General features: G+C 46.9%; 1 protein-coding gene across 4 annotated transcripts; it reads right to left on the bottom strand.

Moving 5' to 3' along the window:
- Positions 1 to 1,540: 1,540 nt before the first annotated feature.
- DDX24 (DEAD-box helicase 24) lies at positions 1,541 to 21,475 on the bottom strand. Of its 4 annotated transcripts, none has more exons than XM_082617967.1 (10): positions 21,413 to 21,475; positions 20,707 to 20,804; positions 19,262 to 19,978; positions 11,531 to 12,076; positions 10,303 to 10,456; positions 9,527 to 10,042; positions 7,446 to 7,521; positions 5,102 to 5,290; positions 3,591 to 3,720; positions 1,541 to 2,094 (listed from the first exon to the last, which is right to left on the bottom strand). In XM_082617967.1, exons 3-10 carry the CDS (start codon positions 19,974 to 19,976, stop codon positions 1,823 to 1,825), a joined length of 2,598 nt encoding a protein of 865 aa, XP_082474093.1. In that variant the 5' UTR covers positions 19,977 to 19,978; positions 20,707 to 20,804; positions 21,413 to 21,475; the 3' UTR covers positions 1,541 to 1,822. The 4 variants fall into 4 exon arrangements, with proteins under 4 accessions (XP_082474093.1, XP_082474091.1, XP_082474092.1 ...); XM_082617965.1 differs by having other exon boundaries at positions 19,262 to 19,981; positions 21,413 to 21,474; XM_082617966.1 differs by lacking the exon at positions 21,413 to 21,475 and adding an exon at positions 21,214 to 21,406 and having other exon boundaries at positions 19,262 to 19,981.
- Between the last annotated feature and the right edge of the window lie 34 nt (positions 21,476 to 21,509).

Consider the following 21,509-nt stretch of genomic DNA (forward strand, 5'->3'; position numbering starts at 1 on the left):
GAACCACAGGCCTCACCAAAGCTTCACCTCATCAGGTCAGAGAGCAACACGGTCAGGGAGGCTGGCCCCATCTTTTAAAACCTAGCTCTTTAACATGTTACCCCACAAAAAAGAATTTGCTGTTAGAGGGCAAGGACAGGATGTCACAGGACAGTAGTGGATCTGTTTGGCCTGTGACAAGTGTCCTCAGGCCTCTCATGGCTCAGGTGCTGCTCAGGGACCTTGACCCTGCTTATACTTCCACTGTATCATTTGGAAAATGGCGAGTCCCCCTGCCATCCTCTGATAGCTATCACTCAGGAGCTTCACAGACGAGGGCTGTTTTCTTCTGCATTCTCTCCGGGTCACTGGTGACACTCGGGAGACAGTCTCTGGCAACACTGCTGACTTCTAAAACCAAAGCACTTTTCTGGACTTCCCTTGGGCCTCCAAGGAAATACCCAAGGTTCTTATCCCAGCTCTGCCACGTGACTGCTGTGTGACCCTGAGCAAGTCTTAGCCACTCACAGTGAGGTTTCTCAACTGCAAAAAAGGGTAAAGACGTATGTCCCAGGGCCTTGACGGAAAACCAAATGACAATCGAAGTAGATAAAAGCCCCTAACCAACACTCAGTGATACCTGAATCTGAGTTTAGGCCAACTACCCTGTTGCAGTTGCCCAGAGGGACCAAGGGAACACAGCTGCCAACCATGAGGCCAAGAAAACGTCTGTTTAGAAGCCTGTTTAGCTGTGCAGAAATCAGTGCTTCTCCCATGACTGTGGCTACTCACCCAGGCTGACCCAGAGGAAGCTGCGGTGGCGCCGGGAGGTCTCGGGTTCCCTCAGCACACATTAACACCAGGCCCTGATCTAAGTGCAAGGGCTGAAAGGAGTAAGAAGCAGCTTCTGCCCGAAGGGAGCTCAGCCAGGTGCCGGAGAGCAGTGTGGCAAGTACTGTGAAGAGGGTGAGCCTGGGTACTGTGGGAGCTGCTCACGAGAGGAACACATCACCTCCTGGGTCTCAGGGGCCAGCAGAGCTCAGGGGCAGGAAAAGGCAAACAGGCCAAGGAAAAGCTTGGACAAAGGCTCAGGGCCAAAGAATGGGGGCGTGAGACCGTGGGCAGCAACCAGTTCCGTCACACAGAGGAAGGGAGCAGAGACACGAGGCTGGAGAGACTGGCCAGGGCCAGATCCCAGGTGCCTCACTGCCACACTCAGCAGACTGCTCCTGGCTTCCCCACACGTGGCTCTGTGATATCACGGAAGCTGTGTTCTCTTGGAAGCTGGCAATCTCTTCCCTGCCCACCTCCCCGCGAGGCTAAGACGGGACAGCAGCTGTGCGGTAGAGCTAAGGAGCTGTCAGGATTCTTCTGTGGAGAAAAACGGGGACACACGGTGGGGACCCAGGCAGAAAGGACTTTACAGTGATCTGCGAAGCTCACCAGCCTCTCGCTCTATCCACACCGTGCAGCGGAGTGAGACGCACCCCGCGTGCATCCTGCAGCCAGAGGACTATGACGGTGTCCCCCGTATCCTGGCTAAAAACTCAAGAAAAAGCGCTGGTTCTGACCATTGTTTTTAATTGAGGAAATCAAGTTAACCATACAAGAAGCCTGTAAACACTGGAATGCAGAAATATATAAGCTGCTACATAGAATTCTTACTGTGAAACAACACAGATCTGCATGAGGTCTCTCCTGCTATGGGAGGTGGTATGCAAGAGGGAGACTTTTGTAACTGGGGCTGACAGTGGCGTGAAGCCAAAGGCGCGAAGGTTTTCCGTACAACCAGAGAACAGAGACACAATGTGCGGGCCCCAGCAGGCTCTGACCTGGGGGGCGGTTAGTCTGCACTTGTGCTTGGCTGTGGCTGTTCCTGCCGCTGCTCTTTCGGCTGCTTCTTTTTCTTCTTCTTCTGTTTGGAGAGGCAGCTCAGCGCGGACTCACCATTTCTTGGGGCGGACACGAGCTCGGGCAGCTTGCCAGACTGAGTGGGATACTTGGTTTTCAGACCATCTTTAAACAGCGGTTGGGAGAGTAAATGGCGCAGCTCCTTCTTCAGGACTTTCGTCTGCTTTTGTCGCCGACGCTCTTCTTGCTGGTCAACTTTTCCTCCTTGAAACACAATTCAAAACAGAGCATGTTTACTATGGCTTGTAGGAGCACTCTGCGTCCCCTGATGGATAATACTTGTGATGAGAAGTGTTCTGGGACCCTTGGGGAGGATGGGGAGGAACGCTCTCTGCAGAAACTACTGTTGGCTGACTTCCAACACAGTTTAGAGAACCGCTCAGGGCCCCTCTGTCCTTTACCCCTCCAAAAAATCCTCTAAGGCAGGAATTATCTTTAGTTTACAGCTGAGGAAATCCAGGTCACTTGCCCAAGGTCACAGAGCTAGCTGCCAAGTTGAGATTAGTACCCCAGTCTCCTGACCTGAAGATCACTTTTCTTCCTATGACCCACCCACTGGTTGCCTGGAATTTGGTGACTGGATGGCTACAAACCCCTCAGGAGACAGTGAAAGCCACCTGTGCAGCCCAGCTCCCCTGCATCTCCCCGCCAGCGTTGTAACTGCACCTGCAGAGGCGGACACGGCCAGAGGGCTCCACGCCAGCCTGGCCTCAGGAAGGGAAGCCAGGGCCTCACATCACAGCCCTAGCCCCAAGCCTGAGCTACCAGGAGGACCACTGACTGTCATCGAGCCTAGTGATTTGGTTCCTGGCTTCCATGCTGAGCAGGGAGCAGTTAAGCCTGCCTCTGAATTTGTTGGCTTTGGCACCGAGATGCCAACACCTCAGCTGAGCTGCCCACTTGTGCGGTGGAAAGAGCACTGGACCTAATTCTGGTGTTAGTTCTAGATGTGGTTTTACCACTTCTTAGAGTCAGGAGCTTTCCCAGAGCGAGGACCACACAGATTCATCCCTGAATCCTTAGTCTCTGGCCTCGGTTCGGAGCACGGACTCCGTCAACACCTGGTGCTGGAGCTGCTTCCCTGCACAAATCGCTTCTGTGAGCCTCCAGTTCCCAAATGTAGTAGCGATTCCTGCTCTGTTTACATCATGAGACCGGAGGAGATCAAATGAGATGATGACAGAAGTAATCTGTCAGCTTGGAAGACAGGTGACAATAAATAACTTAAAATGTACCCAATACTTTCCATTTGCCAGGCACTGTTATAAGCACTTTCTATTCATTAACTCAAGCCATCTTTGCAACCCCATGAGGTAGTAGGTACTTTACGAGCTGCGTTTTACAAATGAGGACAGCCTAGGTACAACAGAGAGGTTAAGTAACTTGACCCGGTCACACAGCTAGTTAAGGGATGGGGCAGCGGTCACACACGTGCAGTCTGGCCCCGGAGCCTGCCCTGACGTCACTGTACTCCACTGCCTCTCCACACGAGGGGTGGAGCTATAGGCTCCAGACAAACGATGACAGAAGCAGACAGAGGCTGAGGGCTTTAGGCTCATCTGTCACAAAGAAGGGAAAGGCGTCTTGCCGATTTTGACAGGACCCATGGTGGTGGGGAGGTTCCCACAGACAGAAGCTGAAGGGAAAAACGAAAGATCAAAGCTGAATGAACCCTTCCCCGAGTCCACCTTGCCCCTTACCCTTATACATTTCTTCTTCCAGCTCAATCTCAAGGGCAGCCGCTGCCTGCTCAATCCAAGAGTTGTGCAGACAAGCCTGGAAGTTGCGATACTCAGCTTTTTCAACCTGTCGAGCTAAACGGATTCGCTCCTAGGGGAAAGGAAAAGAAAGTATTCATGTGACAGAGGATTGAGGGCTCTGGGAAGCAAAGTCTCATTTAAGTTGTGTTTTTAAAAAAGCTCTTGAGATCAGTGTTCAGTGAGATGCACCTTAGCTCCCATCAAAATGCATTTGCTTTGGTTCCTGATTAAAGCACAGAGGGCAACTGCTACTTGTGAGCGTGTACATGCGAACCACAAGAGCCGGCTTTCCAAACCCGCTCGAACAGCCCCTCTTCTTGGCAGCCCACCTCGGTCAGACTCCCGACCTTCACGTGTCAAAGGGAACCATTTCCCCAGACACCGCAGCTGGCTTCCATAGCTGAGCTGAGACCTGGAGACACCCCGAGAGCCCTCAGTTAGGGTCCCGCTGTCACTCACAGGGACAACACATAACTGCCATCCCCCTCTTCCACACTGTCCTCTGCCAAAAACACTTCAGTTCTCCTTCTCCTGGGTTCTGGGTTCAGATCGCAGCAACAGGATACACCAGGATAATGGGAAAGATCTTGTGATGTGGGGGAAAAGAGCCACGGGAAGCCGGGGTGGCTCCTAATCCTCTCTGCATTCTCCACCGCTCCATCTCACCTCCCACCGTATTTCCCCACACAGCTAACAGTCCTTTTGAGCCACAGGAGCCAGCAGAGCTTGAACCACTCCTTGCTTTTTGCTCCCCCAATTCCTGGAACTCCATCCCTTCTTCACCCCTTCACATCTCTGCCTGCAGGAGGCTTGGAGGAAACTAAATCTCCTACCAATGTGACCACATACCCACCAGTCCACAGTGCTCCATTTGTACCTGAACTTCAGCCTGGACTCAACCTGCCTCACGAGCCAGTGGATTTCTATGGAAGAGAACCCACCCTGTTTTGGTGCCTGACACGCTGCAGCCCATAATAAGCAGCACCCACTCAGGCAATGTTTATTGAGTTAAAAATAAACCCCCGAAGGTAGGAATTACAGGCATCTGCTTCAGGGATGTGACAAACCTTTAGTTTCTGCCTCAGCACCACACACTGACCTCACTTCCCTACAACCCTCCATCCAAAGGCATGTCCAGACAGCCATGCTCACTGCCCCTGCCATGGGCGGGGTGGGGGGTGATGGTGGAGGTTTCAGGGGTGGAGGGAAGGAAGGGTTCATGAAGAGAACTCCTCCCACTCTGGCCACTCACCCTATCCCCCCTTCTGCCAGACACGGTGCCCCCCACCCATTTCTTTCTTTTTTTTTTTTTTTTACAAATCTCCCTGCTTAGCTATTGGCAGAACTACTAATTCGTTTCCAAGGGTGGTACTGCAAGAATCTCACAGCAAAGTGAGGGAGCAGCCCAATCCCCCCCCCATTAGCACTGGGCTTTGAACTTTTCTTTTTACCTTGACTGCATCCATATACTTTGCCTGCACAGGGAACAGCGGGATGTCCTCATCTTTCTTAAGGGTTTTGTAGATCTTCTTAAAGTTGATCACGTCCTCAGGCCCAACCAGCATCAGGCTGAGGCCTTCACTGGTGGCACGAGCAGTTCGACCGCTTCGGTGGACATAAAGCTCCGAGGTACGAGGGACCTGCCAAAGGAGGAACTGGGAGGTCATCGTGACTGTCACCAAGCACTGCTCTTCCCCTCAAGGCCAACAACCCAAGGCTGGACTCTCCTCCCTCTCAGCCAGGTAGCTAGAAACCTCTCCAGCACTGTGGACAGATCCAGCCCTTCTCCCTAAGTCCCACATCCAAACTGTCCCCAGGTTTAGCCCATTCACTGTGCAGGCTCTGCCCTCCCATGGCCCCTGCCCTGGTTCAGGTCCTCAAGACCATTCAACTGGACAATGGCAGTCACTTCTTATTTGGTCTCCAGTCCTGCCACCGCCCCCCTGACCCAACCCAAAGCTGCCAGTGTCATCTTCCAGAGCCAAAGCTCTGACCATCATAACCCCTCTACCTAAAGAAACTCTAATGGTTCTTCATTAACTCTGCATGGATGATGGATGATGGTAATCAACGTGCCAGGCAATTCTAAGCCCTCTGCGTGTATTACTACCCCATTTATCCCTCAACAACAACAACAGGAAATAGATGCTTTCACGATGATCCATGTTATAGACCGGGAAAGTGAAACACACCGATGTGAAGCAGTTTCCCCTAAGTTACCCAACTAAACGGTGGAGCCGGGATTCGAAATGAAGCAGTCCAGCTCCAAAGACCATGCTAACGCCCGGGCTATGCTGCCTCTACTCCAATAAAAACTGGATATGTTATCCACGGATAATGTGGCATGGGAGCTGACAATCCCTCCCTTCCCACACCCATGGCACACACCACTAATCAAGAACAGTCTCCTCCACTGAGCCCCGAGAAGGCTCAGCATCTTTTCCAACGCAGTGCCCTAAGCACGGTGATCAGTGGTTCGTAATGTGCTGGAAATGCTGCCATTCTTCACTCTCCTCTTCTGTCATACAACCCCTTCTTCTCCCTCCCTGTCCGCTGCCCCCTTCCACATGTTTGCTCCTTCTCCTGCTTCCTTCTCTACCTCTACATGCCCAAATCCTCTGCATCCGTAAATGCCAAGCATCTTTTAGAAAGCACTTTCTAACCTCCTAACCTCCCAAGCTAGCAGTTATCTCTCTCTCCGATTTTATTTTGCAACTTTCTAATATCTTCTGCCTTAAGTTACGGGTATGGTCATCTCACGTTCTCTGGTGGATGTGATACTTCTTCCGGGCTAGAACGGTATTTTGTTCATCTGGATATTTCCGAGAGACTGACCCAGACTCTTTCCCCAAAAGAGGAAGAATAAAGATTTGCTAAACTGAATTGGCACCCTCAAAGATGGTTAAAAGCATGAAGGATTTAAAGGGGAAACAATCATGCCAGAACAGCTCCCATTTGTTGAAGACTTACACTCGCTAGGCGGTCCGTCAGCATTAGCTCAATTTAATCCTGTGACAACCCTATGGCGTAGGTAGCATTATTACTCCCACTTTACAAACGATGACATTGAAACCAGAGATACTAAGTAACGTGCCGAGAGCTAACCCGCTCAGCAGCCGCCAGGAAGGATTCAAACGCTGGAAGCGTGCTTCCGGAGCCCACATGCCTAACCGCCACACTACGCTAATCTTTACTAGGTACCCGTGCTGATATTCACGTATCAACAGCAGCTCACATTTAGGAAGCGCCACCTGTGGCTTTTGAAACGCCTCACGCAAAGTAACTTATTTCATCTTAATAAGAACTTAGGAAGTCGATACCATAATAACTGCCATTTAACAAATGAAAAAACTGAGGCACAAAGAGACTAAATCACTTGCTCAAGGTTACACAGCTGGGATTTAAGCCCGGGCAGGACTTAATGACCACATTCCTTTATTTCTCTACAAGCAGGGTAATCATGTTACACGCTAAACTTATTATGCCCATTTCACGGAAGAAACTACGACTCTAACCTGCCAATATTAAGTAGTCTGCCCAAGTCAAAAAGAAAGGGGCTATCTGATATTTGACATCAGACAGTGTCAAGAGGTGTTGGAGAATAACTCTCAGCACGGTGTTCCCGAAGTGGCGGCAGCCAGTTGGTCACCAGATGCTCGTGGTATTATTCTCTGTTGCACGAGGCCTTGGGACCAACAATTCCTCCTCCCTCCCCTTCCTCCCTCCCTCAACCCTTGCTTTAAAAATTCCCCACTCAGTGTTGGGAGATGCATACAAATTCCCTGATGTCCCTACCTGGTAATGGATGACATGCTGGACTTTAGGAATATCCAGGCCCCGAGCTGCCACATCTGTCGCCAGGAGAACACAACTGTGGTGGAGAGAGAAAGCTCATTAATAACAACTAACGGCTATCATTAATCAAATTCTTACCACCAACTGAGTACCCTAAGCACGACCATCCTTAGAAACACTCTACGAGACAATACTATTACACATCTCCCTCTGACAGATAAAGAAGCTGAGGCTCAGAGACATTAACTTCCCAAGGTATATATATGGCTATTCAGTTGTGGAGCCAGGATGCAAACGTGGGTTTCACTGGCTGCAATCGACAAGCCACACTCTGCAATAATAAAGCCTACCCCAAGTGCATTAAATGGGGCCGTACTCTAGGTCGTGACCTCATCTCCTATCACCCTCCCACTTCATTCCCTCCAGTCACACAGGCGTCCTCGCTCTCCTCGCTCTTCTCAAACACGCCAGACCTGCTCTTACGTCCCAGCCTGTGCACTTAGTGCGCCTTAGGCCATAAAGGTCTTCCTCCGATATTCACATTTCCTTACTTTCTTCCACTCTCTGCTCAAATCTCACCTTATGAGAAAAGCCTCCCAGACCACACACCCACAGTCTGCACAACTCCCCATACAACTTTACCTCTTAGCACTGAGCACCACGTGACGAACTGTATACTTACTTTTCAGTTTATTACCTCCCTCCCCTGGGATGTAAACTCCATGAGAGCAGGGACTCTGCACTACTCACTACTGTATTACCAGCCCCTAGAACAGTGCCAGGTTCACAGCAAGCACTCAATAGTATGTACTGGGTGATGTTTCTTAATGTATGTGTAGTTTGAGGGGAGTCAAAAGCACCTGAGGTATGTCTTAAAAGCTAAAGATTTTAGGCCCTTCAGGGTCCCCACTTCCTGCATCTCTGAGATAGGGCTGCCGAATATGATGCAAACTAAAGTTTGTAAAATATTAAACCACCATTCTAAGTCAAGGTCAGCAAACTTCTTCTGTAAAGGGCCAGAGAGTAAACTGTTTTTGGCTTCGTGGGTTATGTCTGTTGAAACTACTCAACTCTGCCATTATAGCACAAAAACAGCTACAGACGATACATAAATAGGCCTCGCTGTGTTCCGATAAAACTTTACTTATAAAAACAGGCAACAAGCCAGATCTGGCCCACGGGCTATAGTTTGCCAACTCCTGATCCAATGAACCACTAACTCTACTTACTAACATTCAGAGGGAAGTGAACCACTTGTTCTTGAAACTAATCTGTAACCGGTAACCGGACAAAACAATGTGGGCAGAAGCCAATTTAAAGTCCAGCTTCCCAGGCCCTCATTTTGACAATCTGCACCGTGCTGCCTGCCTGACCATCAGGCCCAAAAGCAGATGGACATGAGAGCATGAGCTCCGCAGTCTGACAGGCTGGTCTGAGGCCCAGCTCTACCACTTCCAAGCCGAGAAACCTTGGGCAAGCTTATGTGCTTTTCTAAACCTTACTTTTTTAATCTATAAAATAAGAACAATGACAAGTGGTCAGTATTAAAGCTAACATTTAGCAAGCTCATACCATGTGCCAAGCACTGCTCCGAACACTTCAAATGCATAAAGTCACTTACTCCTCAGAGCAACCCTCTGCCGTAACTTCTATTATTATACTGATTATGAGAAAACTGAAACATGAAGAAGTAATCTGACCAGCTAGAAGTGACACAGCCAGGATGTGATCTCAAGCAGTCCGCTTCCGGTCTGTGCTCTTAACCATGACTCTATTCTTCTTCTCAAGGATGTGAGAAGTGAATGAATGTAATAATGTATCTAAAATGCAAGCACAATACTTAATCTACTGTTAAGTGTTCAATAATAATAGGTATTATTGTCACCATTACTCATTATTAAAGACGTTTCTGTTGGGCATTACCAGCAACCAAATGTACTAGATGACAGTGAGCCTGCCTCATGCTGTGCAGAAAAAAAAAAGGCTACCTTCTACCGATAAGGATCCCATGAAAGAAGGTAGCTTCCCACCATCCTGGCGAACTAGACCCAATGGCTAATCTGTGGACAGGCCTGACTTACTCCTGCAGATGGGCAAACTGCTCCAGGTTTCTGAGCCTCTGCTTCTGGTGCATGCAGGCGTGCAGGGTCAGCGGCATGACATCCAGGGCTTTGAGGAGCCCCGAGAGGCGTTTGATGCAGGAGATACTGTTGGCAAACACTAAGGTGCGGCCTGGGTACTGCATCAGGAAGTAGTACAGATATAAGTCTTTCTCATCAGTCTCACAATGGATCTTGGTCTCTGTCAGTGTCTCTACCGTGGCCTCCTTTCTTGTAAGGTCGATGACCTTGGGCTTGCCCCTCATGCCAATCTTCTGCATGAGGAGGTCAAGTTTGGCAGATTTGTCGATTTTCTTAGTGTGCTTCTTGTGAAGGATTCGAACAGGAGCTTGATGTACCAGGGTCAGCGTGGCCGAAAAAACAAGTGTCTGTCTCTTTGGGTTGTACTGGGCATCACTGAGCATCTCTAGCAGCTGTGAGAGCTCAGCAAAGTGGCCTTTCTCAACCATGCGGTCAGCCTCATCGATCACCAGGCACCTACAGATCCAGACAGACCCACATCACCTGGTTAGCAGCAGGTAAGAGGAGTCCCCCACGGCATATACTCTACCGCCCCCCAACCCCAGGGCCCTCAGCTAATCCCCCGCACACATGCTCGGCTTTCTAAAGGCCCAAATCTGGCTAGTGCCACACCATGGCACTTTGTAACAGGGAGAAGGCATTGCACACTGTGCCATGTCACCTCAGCTCCACTTCAGAACAGGGGCTGGGGGAAAGGGGGAGGTACTGTTTCTCACCTGAGCTGCCGAAGGTTGCTCAAATGAGGGTGCTTTTCTTTAACTAGCTCCCACAGTCGGCCTGGAGTGGCAACCACAATCTCAGGCTGACGGTTCAGCATCCTCTGCTGTTTCTGTGTGGACATTCCACCAACCAAAATAGCAGTTTTAATGCCTATGGTACACAAAACATAAGGGACACTGTTATTCAGACTGATTGCTTATTTTTTCCAACGCTGACACAGGCGCCCCCAGATTAGTAAAGGCTGCCAGTCACCAGCACAGCTCCCCTCTCCAGGGGCGTGCTAACATCTGGCCTGCCCTGTTGATGCCACTGCTAGAGGGCTTACCAGGTCTTCTAGGATCTAGGCCCTCACTATTTCCCCAACCTCATTTTTTTCTACTCTTTCCCCTCCAACCACAGCAGTAGGGCTGGATTTGAACCCAGGCATGGTGACATCCAAAGCTCTGGACAAAATGAGCAGTGGTGCACCATGGTGCTGGGAAAGATGTAACTCGTAGCGGTGACACACCTCCCCTAGGCGTTCCTGCCCATGCCCCTCAATTAAAATTAAACTGAATCTCCTCTGATGGCTAGTGTTCTCTTCTCCTCTCTAGTGGAGGACTTCGCATGGTAGCCAGTATGGAAGGAACACAAAGGGTCATGCAAGCAAAGCATTAGTGAAGTGCCTTGTAATACACAGTCAGAGCTTGCTAAGTAACTGATCCTTTTACTATAAAATTGAAACCCCGACTCTGCAGCCTCTCCCAAAGAATTCCCTGAAAAAGTTAAGTTCTAATGCCCAAAGGCAAGAGTCAACAAACTTTTCCAACAGTAAACATTTTTGGCCCTGTGGGCTAAATGGTCTGTGTACAATTACTACCTCTATTCCACTCTGCATTGGTGATGCAAAAGTGACCACAGACATATGTAAATAAGAGGGTGTGGCAGCACTTTATTTACAAAAACCCCCCCACAAAAACCCAAACAGTGGTTTGCCAAACGCTGCCCCAAGTATCTACTGTATCCAGTAAGTTAACTAATTTCCTATGCAGCTAGAACAGCATTAGCTAGGTGTTATCCTTGGGAGAATAAAGAATGTGTCACTCAAACAGTTTTCTGTTGGGCTTCATGCTCTGGCAGAAGAGAAAGGTTCCCTCTAGAGGGCGGGCACAGCTGATTCACCTCTGCCACCCCAGCTACTGGAATCCTTTCAGGCAACATTTATTAAACGGAATTGAACCTCACTTGTGAACTTGGCCACAGCGTCAATGTGTTGTTTGACTTGAACGGCTAGCTCTCGAGTGGGAGTCAGAACCAGTCCAAGCAGAGGACGCCTTGGATGTGCAATTTTGCTGCCCAATTCTTGTTGTGACTTTCTAGTCTGCTCTTCGTCAAGCTTCTCCTCCTTGCCTTCATCCTGTTTGGGAACGGGCGTCGCCCTGATCAGGGAAGAAGGTCCTTCACCGGCATCATCAGCGTCATCACCACAGGAGGGCAGCGCCCGGTTTGAGACTGTAGCTCCAATCTGGGCTCTTGCCTGGCTGGGTGCTGCTCTAGCCTTCGCTCCAGCCTCACTGGGCAGTGCTTCACCCTCAATTCCAATCTCAACAGGCAAAGCTCCAGACTCAGTTCCAGCCCTGCCTGGTGATCCTGTCTCAACTCCAGCCTCATTACTGGTCTCCCCAAGTGGTGCTCCTGTGTTACTTAGAGCTGGGATAGGCTTCTTCTTCACCTGCCACTGCAGCACTGCATGAATCATTGGAATGGCAAAGGCAAGCGTTTTCCCACTTCCTTAGAAGCAGAACAAAAAACAAACAAAAACAGTGTGAATCAACAGACGTACATACTTTTGCCTGAGATTCTATCCTTTACACGGAATAAGGGACCCTGAAATAGCCAAGTGCCACCCTGACCAATCCAAAGCTCCTTCTACCCTACACAGCTATGGTACCCCTACAACACTGCAACCAGAGGGCACCTGTAATTAGGAGTCTGAGGAAAAGTCTGACAGACTGGCACTGCGGGCTGAGGTCACCAATAAACTACAGACAAATGTCCAAACAATGAAACCCTAAAGAGTTGGCCAAGTTTTGTGCGTGTGTGTGTGTGTGTGTGTGTGTGTGTGTTGCTGTTGTAAAGGAACACAAAATTGAAGGGTAAGGAATGAAACTCTGTATAATGCTTTCCCAAAACCTTTCTCTGGTGGGGAAGGAGGGAGTAAAAAAAAAATTTCTTAGTTTTCGAGAAAACTTTAAAACTTTTGTCTATGCTTGAACATTTTCAAACTAGCCTTTGAATGTATATGGAGCCCAAGTAGTCACACCATCTGTGTGGACAAAAACAAATAAACAAAACAAACCACTTCAAGCTGAGAATTTAAAGTGGTTCCAAAATTAAAATGCCCCAAGCAGAAGCAAATAAGTGATGTCTGTATGAAGAAACTTTTATCACAGACCTCAAAGAACTCTCACAGATAATTTTCAGAGGAAAATGAGCATCTCTCAGGAACGAGGTACTATAAGCAAGAACTATAACAAAAAAAAAAAAAAAAAGCAAAAACAAACTCATAAAACTTCAGAGAAGAAAAACAGCACTTTTCATCAGAAACAACAAATGCTACAAAACAGTGCAAAGACATCTTTATCTGAAGACCTGGGGGGAAAAATCTGACAATCTCTAACTCTACACTTAGCAAAAATCTCTTTCAAAACAAAATGCAAAATAAAGACTTTTGTAGGGATACAAAAGCTGAAAGAATTTATCATCAGCAGACCTGGTATACAAGAAATATTAAAGGAAGTCTTTCATGTAGAAGAAAAGATGATATTGGCTGAAAATCTGGATCAACACGAAGGAATGAAGAGCACCAGAAACGGTGACATGGATGAATATAAAAAGTCTTTTTCTTGTTAAAACTTCTTTAAAAAATAACTGACTATTTAAAGCAAAAATAATGAAAATGTGTTTGGGGATTTCTAACACATATAAAGTATAAAACAAAAAGCACAAAACAAAGAAAAAATGGAAATATACTCTTGTAACGTTCTTGTACTATATATAAAGTAATATATTATCACTTGAAGGTAGAGTATGATATACTGAAGACATCATCTGAGAACCCAAAAGCAACCTCCGAAAGGACATAACAAAGAGTTATAGCTAATAAGACTGTAAAAAAGATAAAATAGTATCACAAATATTCAATCCAAAAGAAGAGGAACAAAGGAATAAAGAATAGCTGGGAGAAACAGAAAACAAATAGCAAAACAGATTAAAACCCAACCATTATCAATAATCACATGAAATGTAAATGACCTCAACACAATTAGAAGACAAGATAGTTGGATTAAACATCAAGACCCAATCATATGCTGCCTATAAAAAACTCACTTTGAATATAAAGATATAAATAGGACAAAAGTACAAGCATGGAAAAAGACACACCACGATAACATTAATCAAAATAAAGCTTGAAAAGCTATATTAATAACCTGACAAAGGAGATTTTAGAACACAGAATACTTCAGGAAAAAAGAGGGCCATTTCTTAACGAAAAAAGGGAACTCATTTAGAGGATACAACAGTCCTAAACATTTATGCATGTAATAACAGGGTTTCAACATTCACAAAACAAAAACTAACTGAACTGCAAGTAGAAAACTATCACTCAAGAAAAAATAAAAATATTTCTAATATGGTAAAGTAATTAAGTTCATAATTAAAAACCATCCTATACAGAAAAGTGCAAGCACAGATGAATTCTACCAAATACTTAAGGAAGAAAAATGCCAATTCTATACACACTCTTTCAGAAAATTGAAGGGAATACTTCAACTCACTCTGAGGCCTGCATTACTCTGATTCCAAAACCAGTCAAAGACATTACAAGAAGAAAAAACTACAAACCAATATCCCGTTAACAGAAATTCAAAAACTATCAACAAAATTTTAGCAAATCAAATCCAACAATGTACAAATAATACACTGCGACTAAGTTCAGTTTATCACCATTATCAACAAACTGAAAATGAAAAAAACATATGTCTCAATATACGCAGAAAAGGCGTTTAAAAAAATACAGTAACCATTCCTGATAAAACTCTTTCTGCAAACTAGAAACAGAAGAGAAGTTTCTCAACCTGATAGAGGACAAATAGGAAAAAACCTACTGCTAATATTACACTTAATGATGAAACACTGAATATCTTTCCCCAAAGATCAGGAACGAAGCAGTCATGCCCACTATACCACTTCAATTCCAATTGGACTGGAGTTTTAGCCAGTGCAATAAATAAGACAAAAATAAACAAAAGGCATCCAGACTGGATGAATAATCATCTTTGAAGAAAATCCTATGTAATCTTCAAGAAACTAGTTGATGGTACCAAGTTGCAGGATACAAGATCAATATACAAATATGCAGATTTCTATTTATTGGCATCAGAAATAGGAAATCTTAACTTACCATTTACAAAAGCATCGAAAATATGAAATACTTAAGGATAAATCTAATACATGTGCATACACTGAAAACTACAAAGCCCTGCTAAGAAAAACTGAAGACCTAAAAAAAATGGAGAGCTACACCACATTCATGGACTGGAAGATTCTATATTGTCCAGATGTCATGTCCTCAGTTGGCTCTATAACCAAGGCAATCCCAATCCGAATACCAGCTGACTTTTTTGTTGAAATTGAAAAACTGACTCTAAAATTCACCTTGAAATGCCAAGGGCCTACAATAGCCGAAATAAGTTTTGAAAAGAACAAAATTGGAGGACTTACACTACCTGATTTTAAGACTTATTCTAAAGCTACTGTATCCAACATAGTGAGGTATTGGGAAAACAGTAAAGATAGACAAATAGATCAATGGAAAAGAAAAGACTCCAGAAATAGACCCACACCTATATGGTCACTGATTTTCAAAAAAGATGCAAAGGCAATTCAGTGGAGAAAGAGTAGTTTTTCAGCAAACGGTGCTGGAATAATTAGATAGCCACGTGCAAAACAAAACAAAACAAAACCTTTGATCTGTATTTCTCCCCATAAAAGTTAACACAGGAAGGATCAGACTGAAACACAGAACCTAAAACTAGTAACACTTCTAGAAGAAAATACAGGAGAAAATCTTTGTGATCTTGTGTTAGGCAAAGGATTCTTAGGTAAGTACATCTGTCAAAGGAAACGTGATCATTTAAACTTCATCAAAATAAATAACTCCTGCTCTTCGAAAGACACTGTAAAGAGAATGAAGAAATAAGCCACAGACTGGGAGAAAAAAATGCACATCACATATCTGATAAAGGAGGTGTATCTAGAATATATTGTGAATTCAGTAATAGGAAAACCACAACCCAATTAAAACATGGGCAAAAGAACTAAACAGACACCACCAAAGAAGATAATACGGATACAATTAGGCACCTGAAAAGACGCTGCTCAAGGAGTCACTAGGGAAATACCAACGAAAGCCACAAGGAAATATCACTAAAATTTTTAAAGTCTAAATCAAATTAAAGACTGACCACACCAAGTACTGGCAAGGACATGGACCAATCTGAACTCTCATAACCTGGTGATTATGTAAAATGGTATAATCACTTTGGAAAACTCCTAAAAAGTTACATTTACCGTAAGACCTAGCCATTCCACACCTAGGTATTTACCCAACAGAAAATAAGCATATATCCATACAAAGACTTTTACACCAATATTTATGATAGTTTTACTCGTAAATGCCAAAAACTAGAAAGAACAGAACTATCCATCAATAGATAGATAAACAAACTGCACTCTATCCATACAGTGGAATACTACTCATCAATAAAAAGAAATGAGCCATTGGTATTTGCAATAACATGGCTGAATCTCAAAGTATGCTGAGTTAAAGAGCAGACACTCTCCCTCCCCAAAATACATACTGTATGATTCCATTTTAAAATTCTGGAAAATGCAAACTAATTTATAGCGATAGAAAGACTATCAGAGGTTACCTGGGGATGAACAAGGAGGGGAGCCTAGGGAAGGAGGGATTATTAAGGGGCCCAAACACCTTTTGTGGGGGATGGATATATTCATTATCTGCATTGGCAGCAGTTTGCCCACAGCCCCAAGAGTCTTTGAGACTTGGACCTGTGGATTCACAGCATTCCATAGTAACAGCCTGATAGGAGCTGTGGTATACATCCAAATGTCAATCTCTAGCCAAAGTGGCTCACATCTCTCCTCTGCCTTCCAGAAACAGACTTCCAGGCCTCTCTGCACATACCAAGGTAGTGTAGGAGAATGCTTAACAGCACATAGACCTAGCCTACAACTATTCAAGCAGTACCACTTTGCAGTGGGGCAGTTTTAGGGACACTGTCTACCCTCTGTGAGGCCGAGTTTCCTCTTCAGTAAGATGGGAATAATAACGGAACCTACCCCAGGGTGGTTTTGAGAAACTGAGTTCATGCATGTAACACAGGGCGTGACATATTTTAAATGTTAAATAAATGTTCTAAGCTATCACTGTTACCTCCATCCCCCTTTCCTGGGGTTTCCTCCCTCTTCCATCTTTATGACTCTTATACAGGACCTCACCTCAAGTTTCCTGACCACTCTTCCAGAAATCCAAGGCACAAAATGTCTAGATCAAGGGTCCCCAACCCTCAGGCCACAGACCCATAGCTGTCTGTGGCCTGTTAGGAACCAGGCCGCACAGCAGGAGGTGAGCGGCCGGCGAGTGAGTGAAGCTTCATCTGTATTTACAGCCGCTCCCCATCGCGCAAATTACTCCCCGAGCTCGGCCTCCTGTCAGCACTATGGTGAGCTGTGTGATTATTTCATCATATATTACAGCGTAACGAACAGTAATGGAAATAAAGCACACAGGAAGTGTAATGCACTAGAATCATCCTGAGACCACCACCCACCCCCTTCCGTGGAAAAAACTGTCTTCCAGGGCTTCCCTGGTGGCGCAGTGGTTGAGAGTCCGCCTGCCGATGCAGGGGACGCGGGTTCGTGCCCCGGTCCGGGAGGATCCCACATGCCGCGGAGCGGCTGGGCCCGTGAGCCGTGGCCGCTGAGCCTGTGCTCCGCAACGGGAGAGGCCACAGCAGTGAGAAGCCCGCGTACCACAAAAAAACAAAAGAAAACAAAAAAACTGTCTTCCAGAAAACCAGTCCCTGGTGCCAAAAAGGTTGGGGACCGCTGGTCTACATGGTCTAACTCTGAAATGGAGCGGGACTCTATCGTCTTTCCCGCCCATGTCCTCTGCCTGGATTCTGTCTGTGGAAAAACTTCAGCCAAAGAATAAGTTTAATCAGAGAAGTGAGAAAATGCAGAAGCAAAGGAAAGCAGTCCAACAAGACTAAATAATAATAGTTTAGTCAATAAGCATAGCTAAGGACCTTTAGTTCCTTCCCAAGGGCTATAGATAATATTCGGAGCCATATCCTGTGAGCTGTCTTGTACATACCCTCTGTGTATCTACAGATAAAACGCCCACCAGGTGGAAAAAGTTAACTACATGATGACCAGACTGTAGCCATGACAAAAGCTGCCATTCTGAGAACTGGCCTCAAGAAAATGGAAGCAAACCGATCCTGGAACTGAAGATCAATTGTACTTAAAACAATGAAGACGATGCTGGTCAGACCACCAATGACCAATTTCAAGGTGACTGTCAACAGCTGACTGTGCTGTTTCTGCACGCGGCCCCCTCCCCTCCATCTATAAAAGCTCTTGCCCACTGGTTGGGGGGTGTCGGCCTTCAGACAGGAGCACCCCCTGCCCCGCCACCCCCTGCCTCCGTTGCCGGCATCCAAAATAAAGCAAACTTTCCTTTCACCAACCTGGCCTCTTTATTGGCTTTTGAGCAGTGAGCAGCTGGACCCCACTTTTGGTTACAGTTCTGTGCCATACAATATAGTAGCTACTAGCCACATACAGCTCTCAAGCTCTTAAAATGTGGTTACTCTAAACTGAGACGGGCGGCAAGTTGAAAATACACATCAGAGTCTGAAAACAGTATAAAAATAAGAATGTAAAATATCTCAACAATTTTACATTCATTGTGTACTGAAATATGTTATGTAATTGGTTAAATATATTGTTAAAATTAATTTTCACTTTTTAAAAACCTTTTTTAATATGGCTCCTAGGAAATTTTAAGTTACATATGTGGCTCACATTACCTATGTATTTCTATTGGTTACTGCTGGTCAAGTTAGACTAACAGCTCCAGGCTTGTATTGCTCCTTCCCCCATCAGTAGTTTAGTCTCCCCAGGGTGAGTCTACCTGTCATTGCTTCACAAAGTCTCAGGTGGCCCAAGGAATGAGGGATCTTTAAGCAATGCCTAGTCCCAATAGTCACCTCCTGCCCAAATCTGCCTACAAAATCCACCCAATGGTTATCACAGACTCAAATCCTTCCAATGCCAATAAACCCACCAACTCCCAACGCAGCCCTTTCTATCTCTGGACAACTCTTGTGAATGAGACACTGCTTCCTTACACTAATGAAGATCTACCTCTCCAGAGGGCTGATCTTAGCCCTACTTTACCTCTGAGCCATTCAGAAAAGGCTCAAGACCTGGAAGAAAACTACCATTCGCAGATCACTTACAACGTACTGTGTAAATTTTAGTTTACTATTGTTTTTTGTTACTAGTTTACTATTGTATAAATGTATAAATTTTGTTGGCACTTACATTTAACCCACGTAGCAAAAGAAGGACGTACTGCAGTTGTCTATCTCCATTTTATAACAGGGTCTGCAGGGCTCAGAGAAATAGTGACCTGCCTAGGGCACCAATCAGGACGTGGCCTATTTCAGCCCAGGGCTAGCCGACTTCTAAAAGCCTTCACTCAACAGTGCTTTTGTGGTCATGCTCCCAACATCCCCGTCTCCCAGCCAACCAGCCTCTTAGCAGCCACAAGCTCAATCCAGAAGCAATCTTGCCCTGGCCGCCAGATAAGGATGCCCTTACCTGTCTCAGCAGCCCCAAGGATGTCCAGTTTGTCACGAATGGCAGGTGCCAAGGTCAGAGCTTGGACTGGTGTCGGGGCAGAGAAGCCTAGAAAGCTGAGCGCTCGGAGAACTGGCTTGGGTACAAACAGATCCTTCCAAGCTGATACATCTGCCTTGTGATCATGCATTTCAGGCATCCAGGTCTTTGCTTTTTTGGGCACCTTTGGAGTAGTACCCTGAGGCGGCTCTGAGGTTTTTTTCCCTTTCTTGTTCTTCTTTTTTGGAACCGTCTGGGCCAGGCTTTCTGATGCCATCTCCCCTACCTCTGGATCAGGACAAACTGTGTCATCTCCCTGGGGCCCTGGCTCAGTAGCTTTGCTCTCAAACACTTTCTGGGCACCGGTTCCTTCAGTTTCCACATCTTTACTCTTCTTCAACTTCATCTTTTTCTTTGAGGAGGTAGACTCTCCTTCCTCCTCTCCTTCTGAAACGGCTTGTGCCTTTCTCTTCTTGGGCTCCTCCTTTGAGAAGAGACTGGAGGAACTCTCCGCAGAGGAGACCAACTGATAATCCGTCAGTTCCTCAAAGCACACCAAGTCATCCATCTGTCCGTCTGCAAACATATTTGGGTCAATCTTCACCTGCTTCCATTTTCCCACAACTTTGATGCCCTTCCTCTGAATTCTGCCATAGTTTGGTGGCTTTGGCCTTGATTTTTTCTCTTTCAACTTCATGGCTGCTGAAAAGCAGAGAAATGTTCCATTAGATTGGCAACTGAGAAGCACGGGGTTCTGAGGCAACAAATACTTTCTAAGAAGCCTATAGAGTATCAGGCCCTGCAAAGAAGTGGACACAAAGATGGCTCTAACGCTGATACTGCCAGCCAGAGAAGATCGAAGAAGGAAAGAAATGTACCCACATAGCGGGCAGCTTGGCCTGCAACAGAGGGGACACAGGAGGTGTAGCAAAGACATATGACTAGATATGGTTTGGATTCCAGATCCAAGATCAAAGAAGGAAAGAAATGTACCCGCATAGTGGTCAGCTTGGCCTGCAACAGAGGGGACACAGGAGGTGTAACAAAGACATATGACTAGATCTGGTTTGGATTCCAGATCCAACACCGACTGCTCGCGTGCCCTTGGCAGGTCCTGCTTAATCCTCTCTGCACCTCAGTGTTCTCATATTTTCAGAAGGGGGGAGGGGTTTACTAGCTAAGTCCCAAAATGTTCTCTGCAATAAATAACATTATGTAAAGCATGGAGGATGAAGCCTGCCACACCCGAGCCATTTTGAAGGCTGAATATCTGCGGGGGGTCGCTGGAGAGTGGGTGAGGAGGACAGCTTTATTAAGAGTGCACAGAGCTTTCTTCCTTCTCAAGCCTTGCCCCAAGAGGGCAGGTGCCTTGGCCACCACTCTGGCCTTTGCCAACTGGCTTAAAACCCAACCAGCTTTTTCATTACCTTTTCAGTGATTTAAAAACAAGTGATCTATGCACAAGCCGTCAGACTGGAACTCGAGCCACGTTCTCCCTTTTCAGAAAGGCCGAGAAAACTAGATCCTGTGGGAAGACAAAGGGAAACCTTGGTTCAAATCTGGACCCGTCACTGGCCCGCTCTGGGTCTGGGGTGTACGTGTCAATCACTGTGAGCCTCAGATCCTCGTCTGGAAAATGGGGATGATGAGGGTCTGTGTCTCCTTGGAACATCACGCGAAGACAAAAAGGTGACGCACGTCCAGAACCGCTCAGCATGGCGCCCCGACGGCAAAGCAAGCCAGAGCGCAACGAAGGTTCACCCCCAGCATCGCCTACGCCGCATTCACAAGCAACCCGGATCAACGACGGGGGGAAGGAGGGAGGCACATGGGGGCGAGGACGCGGACTGTGACCCGCAGAGCAAGCGGGAGGGGTCCCTCCTCCTGGCGCCCGGCCAGGCGCCCGGCGCTGGCGCCTCGCGTCAGGCACGAACCGGCTCACGAAGCAGAGAAACCGAGGGGCTCCCGGCGCAGGGTCGGCCAGGCCGCTTGACGAGGCCGGCGGCCGCCCTCTCTGGTCCCGAGAACCCAACGGCCTGGAGAGTCCGCGCTGGGAGGCTGCCTCCAGCTCCTCTCGGGTGCCGGGTCCGGCCCCGGCCCCGGCCCCGCTCCGGCTCCGGCCTCGGTACTCACCGTGTAGGGACGCCGACAAACCGCCTCAGACACTGCTTCACCAGCCCTCCTCAGCAGCGTCCACCGCAGTTCCGGGGAGGAGCTTGCGCTCACGCAC

This window comes from Mesoplodon mirus (genome assembly GCF_964341445.2).
Source record: "Mesoplodon mirus genome assembly, chromosome: 4".
Lineage (NCBI taxonomy): Eukaryota > Metazoa > Chordata > Mammalia > Artiodactyla > Ziphiidae > Mesoplodon > Mesoplodon mirus.

Bases quoted from the DNA above. Each gene is read 5' to 3' on its own strand.
- DDX24 (XM_082617967.1), bottom strand. From the start codon at position 19,976: ATGAAGTTGAAAGAGAAAAAATCAAGGCCAAAGCCACCAAACTATGGC. The intron at 3,721-5,101 runs GTAAAAAGAAAA...CCTTTCCCCTAG, and splicing joins AGTATATGGATGCAGTCAAG to GAGCGAATCCGTTTAGCTCG. The intron at 2,095-3,590 runs GTAAGGGGCAAG...TTGTGTTTCAAG, and splicing joins GGAAGAAGAAATGTATAAGG to GAGGAAAAGTTGACCAGCAA.